The sequence below is a fragment of the Dromiciops gliroides genome, chromosome 1 (genome assembly GCF_019393635.1).
Source record: "Dromiciops gliroides isolate mDroGli1 chromosome 1, mDroGli1.pri, whole genome shotgun sequence".
NCBI lineage: Eukaryota > Metazoa > Chordata > Mammalia > Microbiotheria > Microbiotheriidae > Dromiciops > Dromiciops gliroides.
Window position 1 is genome coordinate 358,759,004 of NC_057861.1, and position 16,251 is coordinate 358,775,254.

General features: G+C 40.0%; 1 protein-coding gene across 2 annotated transcripts in view; it reads left to right on the forward strand.

Moving 5' to 3' along the window:
- Positions 1-223: 223 nt before the first annotated feature.
- The window catches only part of OTULINL (OTU deubiquitinase with linear linkage specificity like), a 44,989-nt gene continuing 28,961 nt past the window's right edge, over positions 224-16,251 (forward strand). Inside the window, exon 1 of one of the 2 annotated variants that reach the window (XM_043978184.1) lies at positions 224-614. In XM_043978184.1, the coding sequence (XP_043834119.1) occupies positions 554-614 (61 nt within the window). In that variant the 5' untranslated portion in view covers positions 224-553. The remainder of the gene's footprint in view (positions 615-16,251) is intronic. The other variant, XM_043978183.1, reaches the window with a different exon arrangement.

A 16,251-nucleotide genomic window follows, 5' to 3' on the forward strand; every position in this document is an offset into this window, starting at 1 on the left:
GAAACACCTGTAAGGGCAGTTGCTGTTGGGCCAGATAAGACCGATCAGGTCTTGTCGGTTCGACCTACGACGAGGCTGGGGATTCACAAGACATTTCCTAGTGTAAGAGGATATATGAGGTTCTTCAGTTTGGAAAAGAGCAAGCATTCTAAGGGGTTGGAAACCTAGCCCTACCTCTGAGCGAGGCAGGAAAACACCCCCCAGCATCACCACCACCACCCCAACAAAAGAGCACAAGGTGCTGCTCTAGCCCACACCCAACCTCTTTCTCTCTTCGGAAAGGCGGGGTCTGATTGGCTGGTCGTCCAGTCTGTTTGAGTAAGTGAGAGGCCAGGAAGGGCGGCGCACGGAGCCCCCGGGAGGCAAGAGCTGCGGCCACAAGCTAGCGGAGGCTGCTAGAGGCGCGGGGAGCAAGATCCCCGAGGTGGCCGCCGCTGTCCCTTGGCGGCCGGCGGCCCCCTCCGGGATGGAAGGCAGGGAGGCGGCGGCTGGCGGCTGCTCCCCGAGCTGGCTCTGAGCAGGCGCTCGCTCGTCTGCGCTCCAACAGCCTGGGATGGCAGCCCGAAAGAACCACCACCCGGTCCGGGAGAGGTACCAGCTTCCTCCTGCAGCAGGTGACGTTCTCCTTGGACTTTGCAAAGGCTCTTGCCTCTCCCTCGGGGAGCTGGGGTGGGGCGGGGGGTCGAGGCTCGAATTGAAGGAGGAAGAGATACGGGAGAACTCTGGATGCCCCCCCCCTTCCAGGAGCTGACTTTTGCTGGGGGTGGGGAGCGGAAACTTTTTTTTGGTGGGGTGAGGGAGGCTGGGGGAAGCCTGGGCGCGGGGGGACCTGAGGATGAGGCGCCGCTCCCCTCTTCAGGGTCTCTGCACCTTTGCCAGCTGCAGAAGCGCTTGCTGACTAGCTGCGGCCCCCTTCTTCCCCCTCGCCCCAAGCCTGCCAACTTCCTCGGTGGCTTCTGGAAAGTTGTTGTCTCCGGAGAGGCAGCAGCCGTGGGTGGGAGGCAAGGAGACTGCGGTGACAGCGACAGTGGCCGTAAGGGACGGCGTGAGAGCAAAAGAGCTCCGAATATTTGCAGCCGCTGTGCCTGACTCCCCAGTTTCTTGGGCTTAGCACAGTGCCTGGCGCATAATAGGGGCTTAATAAATGCTTATTGACTGACTGACTGTCTTGCGGGTAGAGGGAGTGGGGAGGGGCATCGGTGTTCATGTCGAACTTGCTCCGCACTCCTGGGGAGTTGCTGGTAGTGCCCTTTAGGGCCTTCTCCTGCCCACCCTTTTGGTGGTTGTGGCAGACGAGCACCTCAGAACAGAAATAGCATCGGGGTAGCCAGAGACAACAGTATCAACGGAGCCCCTAAGACATCCCCAGGAGCCACTGATGAGAAAGACTGAGAAAATATTTGCTTAAGAAAACCTTTTGGATGTTCATACTGTTTGAACTGTTCCGGGCTTAAGTTGTAGTGGGTAAGAAACCACTTTCCTGCCAACCCAAGGAAAGTTAGTTTCCCAACAAACAGAGAGCTCATGTCTATTGGGAAGGTGGTGAATCCCAGCCTGGCCCTTGTATGGGAGAGCTATTCTTATCTATGATCACAGAGGTGGTGTGGAAAAATACATGTTTAATCTCACCTGAGATACTAACAACCTGTGTGACCTTGAGTCAATCTTGAGTCTTCCTGGGGCTCAGTTTCCTCAACTGTAAAATAAATGGGTCTGGATTAGGTGGCCTTTGAGGTTCTGTAAATCCATGATAATAAACTGGTAGCCTGAAGGAGGAAGGTGCTTGAACTCTCAAAAGACTATTCTCAGCCTCTGGAGAATTGGTTAAAGGAAAATGGTTATAAACCTATTCTGTTTGCTTCGTTTTGTCGCTGTCCTAAAAACCATCCCCTTCCCCCACCCAGGCACAAAATCTCCTCCCTTCAAGGAATAAAAAAAACTCTGCTCTATAACAAGACAGACTTTTATTTAAAACCACACCCCTGAATCAAAGTTTCCCCACAGAGAATAATGCTGTACACATTTGAAAACAGAATCACAGAATTGGATGGGACCTCAAAGGCTGTCAAATACAGTCACGAGAATCCCCTCAGGAAGAGTAGTCATTTGTCATCTAGCTTTTGCTTGAAGACCTTTCTTTAGTGAGTATAGGAATCCCCTATCTCCCAAGACAATCAGTTCTACTTTTGGATAGTTCTAATTGTTAGATAGTCTTTCCTTATTTTAAGTTTAAATCTGGATTTAGCTTTCATGTATTGCTCCTAGTTCTGATCCCTGAAACCAAGAAAAATAGGTAAAATCCCTCTTTCAAGTGGTTGCATGTCAATTACTGCACTCCCCTTCTCCTCTGCCTCCTCCTTTCCCCCTCCAAAACATTTCAACCCATCAAGTGTTTATTAAGCACTTTCTCTTCTGCACGATAAATGTCCATAGTTTCTGGCTCTCAAGACATGGCCTTTGACCAACCTGATCACATTCTTCTGAACAATTTCCAGCTTGTTGTTTGTATGTGTCCCCATACTGAACATAGTCTTCTAGCATCTGACCAGGGCAGAGAATACAGCAAGATTATAACTGAACACTCTACCTCTCTAAGTTCAACTGAAGACTGCATTTGCTTTTGGGACTGCCATGACTTACTTTTGAGTGCTATGAAACTTATGGCCTTCTAAAAACTGTAGATCTCTTGGGGCAGGTAGGTGGCGCAGTGGATAAAGCACCGGCCCTGGATTCAGGAGTGCCTGAGTTCAAATTCGGCCTCAGACACTTGACACTTACTAGCTGCGTGACCCTGGGCAAGTCACTTAACCCCCATTGCCCTGCAAAAAAAAAAAAAACCACACCAAAAAACAAACAAAAAACCTGTAGATCTCTTTCGCATGAGCTCTTGTCTAGCTCTGAGTGTAGGATCTAACAGGTGAGTTTCCTCACCGATCTTTTCTACTGTAGTACTTGATCCTAGGTACAAGAAGATTAAGGTTGCTGTAGGGAGGGATGGAGAGAGGCAAAGAAAGAAGGAAGGAGGAAGGGAGGGAGGGAGGGAGGGAGAGAAAAAGGGAGGGAGGAATGGAAACAAGCATTTTTAAGTGTTTACCATGAGGTAGGCACTGTGCCTAGAGAGAGAGGAAGACAGACAGAAACTGGAATCCTATTTATCTATAGTCCTGTCACAGATAACCAACCCACTAAGGGCATCTCTCCTCCAGTGAAATGCCTTATTTATAATCACTTAAAATTTAGCCTACATGTATTGAAGACTATGGAGATCTGTTAGTGAACAGGGCAATGCTTATTAACTATAGCTTATTGTTATAGGTGTTCTTGGTTTATGATATTCTACAAGGTGGGATAGTGAAAACAGCATCTTCCTCAAAGGTTTGTTGTGAGGATCAAATGTGATAATATTTGTAAAATACAGTACTATTTAAATAGTAGGCACTACATAAATACTTATTATAGTGCCTGTAGTAGGCATCATATAAATACTTATTCTGTTCTTATTCCCCTTGAAGTCAAAAGACCTGGCTTCTCATTCCTGCTGGGTTGGACTTGAATAAAAATTGGTTAACTGGGTCTCAGTTTATCTGAAAAATGAATGAAAAGGACTAGATAATTTTCAAGACTTCTCCCTGTTTTAAAATTCGATATTTTTCTTATTTCTCACTTCTTAAAAAATTTGGAAACAAACTACTTTTGCCCATCCTTTTGTACCTTATGGCATTATAAAATTTGCCAAATATTTCCCTGTGGGCGTATTTATTTGAATTTTTTATTATGTACTTGATTCTCCACCTTATTTTGGCAGAGGAAGGATTGATGAATAGAGAGAGTATGGGTACAGCCAGAGAAAGCCGTTTTGGAAAGAGGAAAGATTTCTAGTTGGAGCTAACTAGTGCAACCATCAGGGGCTTTTTCCTTTCCCTAGTTGATCACAAGAATGGCAGCAGAAGTATTCTTTGTTTTTCACACTGTAATGTTTGAAGTTGAAGTGAAAGAGTGGAAAGTTGATTCTAGAAACAGGTTATGGAAAACTTTTCCACACTAGGTCCTAAAACATCGAGCCCTAAGGACCTGGAAGCATACTTTCCTTGCTTTGCTGGTTGTGTTTGGCATTGAATCTGTTTTAAAATTGGCTGCTAAATCATCTATTGGGGAGTTGGGGGGGGGAGTTAGAAACTTTTATCCTGAAACATTTTTTTTTATTAGAAAGGGACCAAGGCTCAATTTTGTGATAATGCTAACAGTAATACTAACAGTAAAAACACTAACTATAAAAACCCTCTGGGTAAAAGAAAGATTTTTGTGTAGCTGTATTCTCCTCCCCTCCCCTATCCCCCACCTTAAGAGAATCTCAAAGTCAGAAAGTTAGAGTCCTAAAAGACTTTAGGGATAAAATCTAATTCCTGTGCTATACAGATAAGGAAACTGAGACCCAGAGTGGTTAAGTGACTTTGCTTGAGATCACACTTCTAGTTAGTTGGTGTATTTTTATAAAATACCATGGATTTAGTTATTCAAAGATATCCAGAGTAGCTTTAATGTCACACAGTAGAAGCTGTGCAATGTTAAAATATTCTTGACCCATCATTAATAACACATGTTAATTGAAATTTTGAGCAGTAATGGATTTGTGACAATCTATTCCCATCGCCCAAAGTGGCTTCGCTTGTGATGAGCTACAGCACACATTTTCAGGTCAGCTGACTTGGGTTAGGGGAGCAGTCTGTAGAAATCTTTCCTTTTGCCTCTGTTTCCTTGGAGCAAAGAGCAATTAATTCATTAAGCATGAATTAAGGATCTACTGAATGCCAAACATTATGCTAGGAGCTGGGAATACAAAGACAAAACCAAAATTGTTTCTACCTTCAAGCAAACTGAGACAATAACATATATTCAGATGAAGCAATAATAATGTCTCATAGTTAAATAACACTTTAGAGTTTAAAAAGTACTTTATACACATCATCTTATTTGAGTCACACAGCAATCCTGTGAGCTAGGTGCTGCTATTTTTCTCTGTTTACAAATGAGGGAACCAAAATTCAGAGGTTAAGTAACTTTCCTGGGTTATACAGATATTAAAAGTATGAGATAGGATTTCAACCCATGCCTCCCCCAATTCAGAATCTAGTACTTTAAGCTTTCTATCATGTATGTGTGTGTGCGTGCATATGCACAGAGAGAGAACTTTTGAAGACACTTTTAATTGGGGGGATCAGGAAGGGCTCTGTGCAGGATGTGACACTTTAGTTGAGACCTGATAGGATCTAGGGATTCCAAGAAGAAGTGGTGAGGAAAGCAAGTATTCCAGGCATAGGACAAAATGAATGCATAAGTGTGGAAGTGGGAAGCAGAGTGTTATAAATCACTATTTTTTTTTTTTGCAGGGCACTGAGGGTGCAATGACTTGCCCAGGGTCACATAACTAGTTAGTGTCAAGTGTCCGAGGTCAGATTTGAACTCAGGTCCTCCTGAATCCAGGGCTGGTGTTTTATCCACTGCGCCACCTAGCTGCCCCCTAAATGCTCTAAATCACTATTTAAAAAAAAAAAATTTAAGCAGAGTGTTATAGACAGGGTGCAAGTACAGTAGTGTATAAATTAACCAGAACATAGTAAAATAATTAAATTTATTGGCATCCAATAATCAACATTTTACATATTTTTTTAAAGTCTTAATATGTAATATGTTCGCTTTTTGCTTTGTTTTACATGATTTGGAATGGAATTCATATGATTTTGACACATTCTTTAATTATTTAATTATTCATCATGAAACATTCATTTGTTAGATATTAAACACATCTTTGATGGTCAGTTCATTTCCTGAGTCTAGCCTTCATTATATCCTATAGGTTTTCATTAAAGCAAGCAATGAGTTCCCAGGCTGTTGAAACATGTTTATCGTCATATCTTGGATAAATTTCTTAACCTTTTATGACATGTGTCATGATGCAAGGTCATGTTGCAGTATTTGGAAATTTCTGTGAGTCTGGAACAACTTCTTTTCATTATATCAGTATTTTTTTCAAAGGGGGAATCAAAAGACTTCCAAGGCCAAAAGACAGCTAGGTGTCTCAGTAGATAGAATTATGGGCTTAAAGTCAGGAAGGCCTGAGTTCAGATCCAGATTCAGATCTTTAGTAGCTGTGCGACCCTGGACAAGGCATTTAACTTCCATCTGCCTCAGTTTCCTCAAATGCAAAATGAAGTTAATAATAGTACCCACCTCCCAGGTATGATTTTTTCCCTGAGGAAAAATCAGGAGTTGGAGTCCCTTAGGCAGTTGGATGTTGGACATCACATCCCTCTGGCAACTCCTGCGGTGGCACTGGTGCCAAACTGGCACCAAACTGGCTCTGCCTCTCCTTTGGGTCCACCAATGTAGTGGAGAGGGAAAACCTGCTGCATGGGCAACAGCTTGTTTTCCATATTGATCCGCCCAGGCCAGCGCCCTGGAGAGGACACTCCAGCTACTCCTCATGAGGTAGATACAACACGGGATTCAGCAGTTACCAGTTATAAGTCACTCAGGAGCTGCGGCTCCCGTATCGGACTGCACAGCCACATTGTGGCCTGTGGCTCTTCAAGGCACTGATCCATGGTCGTCTGCGACTGGTGGAGGCCTACTATATACTACTCTACCTCCCAGGTAGGTAAAGATCAAATGAAATAACATTTGTAAAGCACTTAACACAGTCCCTGGCACATATTAGGTGCTATATAAATGCTTATTCCCTTCTCTTCCCCCCAAAAAGTAAAATATTATTTTGAAATATTATTTTGGGGTACTTATTTTACAACTGGCTGAAGCTGTCCATATTTCATGGGCTTACCTGAACTTATGACAATGATTTCAATATAGCATTGTGTAAAAAAATGAGTTTCATCAGGAAAAAATACTTTTCCCCCAATATTTAGTATTCAGGTCTCTATATTGTTTTCCCATGACAAGCATTTTTTCCTTCATAGAATTAGTTTGCTTTTTTCCCTAGTTTTCTCAATGTTCTTCAAACTTCAATCAATTGCTACCCCACAGTAATGGAATTAAAAAACAACTCCTCCAGCTGCCAGGTCTCTCTAAAGATCTTAACTTTTTTCTGAAGATTAATTAAGCTGTTTTATTGCAATAGTTTTTCCGTTCTTGGTATTTTTGTTTGTTTTTAACCTTACTTTCCTTTAGACTTCATGTCACTGATACAGTCTCATTGTGAGCACCAATGATCCTTGCAACACTTGACTTCCTTAAACTAATAAACACTGCAATATATTTGTCAATGAAGTATATTCTTTAAGAGCCACAAATTTTGCATTTTTTTAGTAAAAAAAAACCCACAGAATTAAAAATACAGCAAAAGGAACAAACACATGTATGGCACAAAATCTCACACTAAAGTAACAGGGACTTAACTAGAGGTAGAAAAACTCTATATAGTTCTATCTATTCAAGGTCAAATGTTATGAGTTAGGTTAACATCAGTAGAAGCACACAGATATAACCACTGCTATCACAAAAAGAAACCATATCAACATTATTGTTTGTTCTAATTTGCTCACAAACATATCTACTGTTATAACAGTTGGAGATAATGATAGTAACTCCTCACTGGGCTGCTTACAATGTTCTTTCTTTTAAAAATTAGTCGGGGGGCGGGGTACAGCTAGGTGGCACAGTAGATAAAGCACCAGTCCTGGATTCAGGAGAACCTGAGTTCAAATCCTGCCTCAGACATTTGAAACTTACCAGTCGTATGACCCTGAGCAAGTCACTTAACCATCATTGCCCTGCAAAAATACATAAAAATAAATGAAATAAAATAAAATAAAAATTAGTGTGAGGACTTATAAAAACACTGAAATTTTAGAAATCAATTTAAATCAATCCAAGTATTTCTTATGCAACTATACATTCCATGTACTCAGCTTGGGATACAGAGACAAAAAATGAAAACAGTCTGCTTTCTAAGATTTTACAGTGTACTGGGGAAAATAACATGTACACAGATAAGTGTGGGAAGTGGGCCCATATGTAGTGAAGGCCTATGTGTATCAAGGGCTATCACTGCATGGTTTAAAGGGAGGCAGAGTAGACATTGCTAGCCTCTTCTCCCCCCACCCTTCTCCAAGGAAGACTAATTCTTTCTAGGATGAATAAGAGAAGGTTGGGATTGGAGGCCACTCTGTTCTCCTTAGAAAGAGGAGGTACTGGCCATAATTATATCTATTTGCTCTCTTAAATATTATTAATCTGGGGGATTGGATCAAGTTCAATCTAAGTTCTGATTGCCTTGTTATTTGGGGGAAGGAGGACCCCAAATTTATATCTGTGACTTGACCCCCCTCCTACCAAAAACCAATTGGACACTCAGAGCAAATAGCTAAGAAACCCATTTATCCAAATAGCAAAACAGAAACCATAGAAAGCATACAAGAGTGAATGAGCTCTCCCTTTGAAAGGAGATAATTCAGCTCAACCAAGATAGAAAATCCTAAATCTCACCCAAAGGGAACTTCCCCAAAGTCTCTAGTGTACCAAGCTGGATATAGGGACATGATGGAGACTGCCTGCTTCTCTCATCTCTTCCCAGAGTCTTTTCTTGCAGCTTTCTGAAATGCAATTGGCTTCTTTCATCTTCCTTCTCAAAGCTGGAAACCAGAAGTACTCAAATTGACTGGAAAATTTAAGAGTCCTAAAGCTTAAAGAGTCCTGAAGAGGACTGGTTCTTGAAAATCCCCAAAGGGGACTGTCCTTGAAGAGTCTAGAAGAGGACTTACTTAAACTGGAGCTCTCTTGCTCTCCCCATCTCAATCCTGCCCTTCGTGTATGGCAGGGTATTCATCTCAAACAATGAGGAAAGAGTCTCATACTACTTGGCTCTGGGAGAGGGGTTATATAAGTGAATGCAAAATATATGGAAAAAAAGATAGAAAATAATTATAGGGGGGTGGGATGCCAACGCAAAAAAGTCCTCTTTTACAGGTCTTGTAAGAGGTATCACTTGAACTGAATCTTGAGTAGAGCAGGACTTCTAAAAGGCAGAGGTCAAGAGGAAAAGGATTGTAGGTCTAAGAAATAGCCAGTGCAAAGGCATAGGGGTTAGAGATTGGGTGTAGCATCCAGGAAATAATAGTTCAGTTTAGTGCATGATAGAAAATACTGTGAAATCAGCCTGAAAAGTTGGATTAAAGCCAGACCTTAAAGAACTTTAAATGAGAGAAACCTTATATTTTATGTATAGACTAATAAAGAAACTTTGAACACAGGAGTGACATGGTCAGTCCTATGCTTTTGAAATATAAATTTGGCCCCTCTCTGGAGGATGATTTGGAGAGGGGAGAGATTAGAGGAAGACCAATTAAGAGGCTATGGCAATAATCCAGTAAAGAGTAAATGGGGGACAGCTAGGTGGCGCAGTGGATAAAACACTGATCTCAGACACTTGACACCTACTAGCTGTGTGACCCTGGAAAAGTCACTTAACCCCTATTGCCCCACAAAAAAAAAAAAGTTAATGAAGAAAAAAAGAGTTAATGAAGGCCATAACAAAGATTGTTTTGGTGTGAATGAAGAAGGAGGAGACAAATTCAAGAGAGATTATGGAAGTAAAACCATTAACTTTTTTTTTCCACAAAACTTGGTAAATGATCATTTAGGTGAAGGAAAAGTGAGAGGAAAAGGTAGAGGATGACTTAGGTTTTCAGTCTGGGTTACTGAAAGAATAGTACATTCAGCAGGAATTATCAAGTGGAGAAGGTGAATTTCAGGAGAGAGAACATGTCTGTTTTGGAAAGACTGACTTTGAGATGCCTACTGTAATAATTGGAATGACGCCACCTACTGGAGACTTGCTGTGGAGAGCTCCACCATGAGGAAAATGCCTCAGAGGCATTGTGGCTTTTCCTTGGCGTCAGGAAATGACGCTTGCTCATGGGTGCTGTCTATCAAGTCTACCAGCCAATCAACTGGAGGAGCCTCCTATGGTCTGGGAGGAGACAGGAAGGAGGAAAGGGAGCCTGCGCAGAGAGCGCGGGCCCTTTTTGGCTTCCGGACTTGATGGTGGTGGCGGCAGAGGACTTCACAGGAGATTTGAGGAAAGATAGGAATGCCAGACTGTTAGAATTCTGTTCTCAATCTTTTTCTTTCTATTTTCCAATAAACCCTTAAAAACCTAAACTCGTTTTATCAGTGATTTTTAGTCAGTTTCCCCCAAACTGGTGGAACACATTAGAATCCACATTTAGAATCTTAAATTACACACTATGGAGCATCCAGATGGAGATGTTCACCACAAAGCTGGAGATGTGGGCATGGAACTTAGGAGAAAATGAGGATTGGATATATAGATCTGGAAGTCAAATCTGTAGCAATTATAATTTTTTTTTTTTGCGGGGCAATGGGGGTTAAGTGACTTGCCCAGGGTCACACAGCTGGTAAGTGTCAAGGGTCTGAGGTTGGATTTGAACTCAGGTCCTCCTGAATCCAGGGCCGGTGCTCTATCCACTGCACCACCTAGCTTCCCCTGTAGCAATTATAATTTAATCTCTTTCCCTATCCCATGGGATTATTTTTAAAATAAAGGTATTACAGTGATTGAATGGTTTTCTGCTGGTCTCTTTGGCTCTACTTTGGTTTTCTTCTCTTTCCTTGCTACCAAGTCATTCCATAATACATATGATTTAACTCTTTTAAGAAAATGCATTTTATCATTGTGGGGACTCTGCTATCACACAGCTAGGAATTAAAAAATGGTTTCTCAGCAATGCTCAAAATATGCTATGCTCAGGGGCAGCTAGGTGGCCTAGTGGATAAAGCACTGGCACTGGATTCAGGAAGACCTGAGTTCAAATCCGGCCTCAGACACTTGACACTAGCTGTGCGACCCTGTACAGTCACTTAACCCCCTTTGCCCCACAAAAACAACAACAACAACAAAAAAGCTATGCTCAGCAGTTTGCCACATAGTACATTGGTTTTAAGGCTTTTGTCTGCTTGTAAAAAGATCTCTTTTTTCCTGAATAAAACTAGATTCTGATTTTCATAGCTGGTTCACTGCATGTGCTTTGTCTTATTTAATCTTAGTAAAGTAGATTTGGCAGTTTGATATGGCAGCAAAGAAAAGTAGAATGCTTTTTCTTTAGTTCTTTGTGGTATTGATTTTTAAACCACTTATGAAATTCGATCCAATAAATAAATATTGAACACCTATGCTAGGTGCTAGGGAAGATCTAAAATCTGACAAGGTAGAGTCTTTGCCCACATGAAGCTTTATATTCTGGTACAATTTGACACATTATAGGTTTAATATCAAATAATATATAGTAAGTGCATTAAAGAGGTTCAAGTGCATTGTTAGGAACAAGGGGGAAAGGATCAGTACTGGCCTGGGATGGTGGAGGGTCATGGAAATCATCAAAGAGGAAATAGAATATGGAAAGAGTATTAACAGATGGATGGAAATTCAGTAGGTGAGGAGAAAAGTCCATGTGTAAAGAAGATTGTGGATAGTGTGAATATAGACACAGAAACCTGAAAGTAATCATTTGTCTAGATGTGTGTGTATGTGTGGGTAAGTAAGTAAGTAAGTTAAGTGGCACTTACTTGGTACAGACTAAAGAACACAGGGGTTTGGAGTCAAAAGACCTAGTTTCAAGTACTAACTCTGCCTTACTACTTGTGTAACTTTAAGAAAGTCACTTAACTTCTGTGTCCTCAATTTTCTCATCTGGAAAATGGCAGGACAAATAAGAACACCTCTGAGGTCTTCTCTAATTATAAATCTATGAGAATGTCAAGCAAAAGAGTTTTCATTTTACTTTTAAAAAAAAACCACGTTTCTGCATTAGTCATGTTGTGAAAGAATAATCAGAACAAAAGGGAAAACCCTCAAAAAACAGAAAACAAAAACCAAAAAAAGTAAAAATAGTATGGTTCAATCTGCATCTAGATTCCACAGTTCTTCTTTCTGGATGTAGAGAGCATTTTCCATCATGAGTCCTTTGGAATTATCTTGGATCCTTGTATTGCTGAGAAGAGTTAAGTCTGTCATGGTTGATCATCACACAATGTTGTTGATACTGTGTACAATGTTCTCCTGGTTCTGTTCATTTCACTCAGCATCAGTTCATGTAAGTCTTTCCAGGTTTTTCTGAAATCCGCCTGATCATTGTTTCTTACAGCACAATAGTATTCCATTACATACATATACCACAACTGGTTTAACCATTCCCCAATTGATGGACATCCCCTCAATTTCTAATTCTTTGCCACCACAAAAAGAGTTGCTACAAATATTTTTTGTACATATGGGTCCTTTTCCCTTTTTTATGATCTCTTTGGGAAAAAAAGATCTAATAGTGGGGGCAGCTAGGTGGCACAGTGGATAAAGCACCAGCCCTGCATTCAAGAGGAACTGAGTTCAAATCTGGCCTCACACACTTGACACTTACTAGCTGTGTGACCCTGGGCAAGTTACCCTCATTGCCCCACCAAAAAAAAAAAAAAAAGACCTAATAGTGGTATTGCTGGGTCAAAGTGTATGCACCATTTTATAGCCCTTTGGGCAAAGTTCCAAATTGCTCTCCGGAATCATTGGATCAGTTCACTGCTTCACTAACAATGCATTAGTGTTCCAATTTTTCCATAGCTTCTCCATTGAATTTTACTTTTGGGGCAATAGGGGACTATTCCAAAAATTTTAAGTGAGGTGTAATGTGTCTTGTACACAGAGATTTTTTCACAGGAAAGATGATATTGGCTGTACCACAAAGAATGGATAGGAAGAAAGGAAAGGGGAAAACCCACAAGACTATTGAATTAGCTCTAATGGATTGTGAGAAACTGTACTAGGTTAGTGGCAGTGAGAAAAGAAGGATGGAGACAATATAAGATATTATTTTGTTGCCCAGAGTATTATACTAGGAGCTATGAGGGGAATCCAAGAGAAATAAATTAGATAGTCCTAGTCCTGAGGAGCTTACCCACTTTAAAAGATCAATATTATAACACATCTTTTATTTTTAATAGTATTTTTCCAATTATATCTAAAGACAATTTTTAGCATTCATTTTTTACAAAATTTTGAGTTTCAAATTTCTCTCCCTCCTCTCTTCCTAAAACAGTAAGCAATTTGATTTAGGTTATATATGTGAAATCATGTAAAACATTTACATATTAGTTACAGTTGTGAAAGAAAAAAACAGACGAAAAGGGGAAAAAATGCACACATAAAAGAAAGTGAAAATAATATGCTTCCATCTACATTCAGAATCCATCAGTTCTTTCTTTGGATGTGGATAGTATGTTCCATCATGAGTCCTTTGTAATTGTCTTTGGATCATTGTATTGCTGAGAAGAGCTAACATATTCATAGTTGATCATCACACAATGTTGTTACTATGTAAAATATTATCCTGGTTCTGTTTATTTCACTTTGTATCAGTTCATACAAGTCTTTCCAGGTTTTCTGATTCTTATGGTACAAAAGTATTCCTATAGCACAGCTTGTATAACATCTTTTGAAAAGCAAAAAGTTTGACTACTCTTATTATATAACTGTCATTATAGCTGATAACTCTCAGTTGTCTGTGCCTTTGGAACAGAAGTATTGTCAAGAAAAAACACATTCATTAGCTCCCCTGAAAAATCTTGCCTAGCTTTACCTTTCAACTTACCTTTTCAGAGAAGTTAATTAACTAGAAAATATGATTGATTCAAGTTCTTTCTCTCCATCAAGTTCTCTAGCAATGTTAGTTGACAGAATGGAAATCTGTGAAGTGGTTAATTATTAAATCTGGTCTTTTGGACATTTATCCCACTAGTTGCTTATTTCATGGAAAAATGGTAATGCAGCTGCACAGCAGATCAAAAACAGCAACTTCCCATATGCTTTCAAAATTACTCTTTCTATTTCTAGGAACATTTTATCCTGACCTTTGTTCCCTTTTCTACTTTACCATCTGATTAGCTGCTAAAATGGACAGGTTCTAACTAGGAGAGTAATAAAATTTTGTTTTCTTTCATTTCTAGGATACTATAGACAATAGTCTGGAAGTGCTATTACTGAGATTCATCATTAAAGGATATGAATTTCAAGTGTTTTGCTATCATATAGAATATTGTGCTTGTTAGCATTGCAATCTCAGTCAACTGAGACATTTGACAAAGATTTCTTTCTCCATGCAAGAATGCCTTTGAACCATTCCTTTTTAAAAGTTCCTATGGAAACCAGTATGGCTCTGAATTTTGAAGGCTATATATTCCTCATTAATCCATTAGTCTCATTCTCTGAACCTTTTGGTTCTGAATGTTTCCATGGAGAAGCACAACTAGAAGTAAAGGTAAAATAGTATGAATTTTAGGGTGTTTTCTTCTAGCAAAGGGAATATAGTATAAAAACAGCCAAATGCTTAGTGATTGATTGGTTGATTGGACAACAATTCAATTCAACAAGCATTTATTACACATCTACTATATGGCAAGCTCTGTGCTATATTCTGGGGATACAAAAACAATTAGAAATAATTTCTGGCTCCTAGAAAGGGCTACAGAAAGGGCTAGGAAGACCAAAGGGCTTTTTGGGTTTATATCCCAAAGACATCCCCAAAAAGAGAAAAATACCTATTTGTACAGAAATATTTATAGCAGCTTTTTGTGGTGCCTAAGAATTGGAAATCAAAGGAATGCCCATCAATTGGGAAATGGCTAAACAAACTGTGGTGTATGATGGTGACGGAATATTATTGTACTATAAGAAATGACAAGCAGCATGACTTCAGAAAGGCCTGGAAAGACATGTATAAAATGATATATAGTGAAGTGGACAGAACCAAGAGAACATTGTACAGAGACAGCAATAGTGTTTGATGAGGAACTGTGAATTACCTAACTATTCTCAACAATACAGTGGACTATCGCAAAGGACTATTGATGATCCATATTATCCACCTCCAGAGAAAGAACTGGTACTGATGGAACAGACTGAAGCATGTTGCTTTTCATTTTCTTTCATTTTTTTCTTTTAATCAAGTTTTCTTGTACAAAATTACAAACATGTTAATGTTTTACATAATCATACATGTATAACTCATATCTAATTCTTTGCTGTCTCAGGGAGGGGGGAAGGAGGGAAGGGGAAATGAGATAAAAATTGGAACCCCAAACTATAAATAAAAATGTTTATTTAAAAAAAGAAAGTTATATTCCATATAACAACACATATAGAGAAAATTAAATAAATACAAAGTACATCTGGAGGGAGAATGATAGCAAGTGGGTAGATCAAGATAGACTTCCTGTAGGATATAGCATTTAAGCTGAACTCTGGAAAAAGCTAAGGATTCTATCAGGCATAGTAAGTATGGAGTGCATTCCTGGCATGGCAGGTAGCTTGTGTAAAAGCACAGAAATCAGAAATGTAATTCCATTGTGTAAAAAGGGCAAAAAGGCCACTTGATTGGACGCTACACAAAAGAGGAAGAATGTGTATAATAAGGCTAGAAAGTTAGTTGGGGCTAGATTTTGAAGGGCCTTAAATGTGAAACAAAGAAAATTGGGTTTGGTGGTCAAGGCAAGAGGGACCCATCAGAGCTCCTTAAACAGAGGAATGACATGTGGTTTAGGAATATCAATTTAGCACTGGGATGGAAGCTGGATTGGAAAAGAAAAGGACTTGAGGCACACAATAAATAGAAGGCTGTTACAATTATCCAAGTGAGAGCTGATAAATGCCTGAACTAGGGAATAAGTAGAAAGAATATGGGGTGGGGAGGGAAAAAAAGAAAGAATATAGGGAAAGAGAGCAGCAGTGGATAGGAGTCAGGAAGACTCATCTTCCTGAGTTTAAATCTGGCTTCAGATGCATAATAGCTATGTGACCCTGGGCAAGCCACTTAACCCTGTTTGCCTCAGTTTCCTCATCTGGAAAATGAACCAGAGAAAGAAACGGCAAACTACTTTAATATCTTTGCCAAGAAAACTCCAAATGAGGTATGTGACTGAAACAACTGAAAAACAAGAGAGATTATGACATCTATTGTAGAGGTGGAATCAACAACACAGCAATTGATTAGATACAAATTCTGAGGGAAATGGAGGCTTTCTAGATGACTGTTTTTGAATGTGGATGAATAGAAGGATGGTAGTGGCTGGCAGAATTAAAGAAGTTAGGAAGAGAGGAGGGTTTTCTGGGGGAAAGATAATGAATTTCACTTTGGATGTATTGAGTTTAAGAAAATAGACTGAGATCAGGAAAGC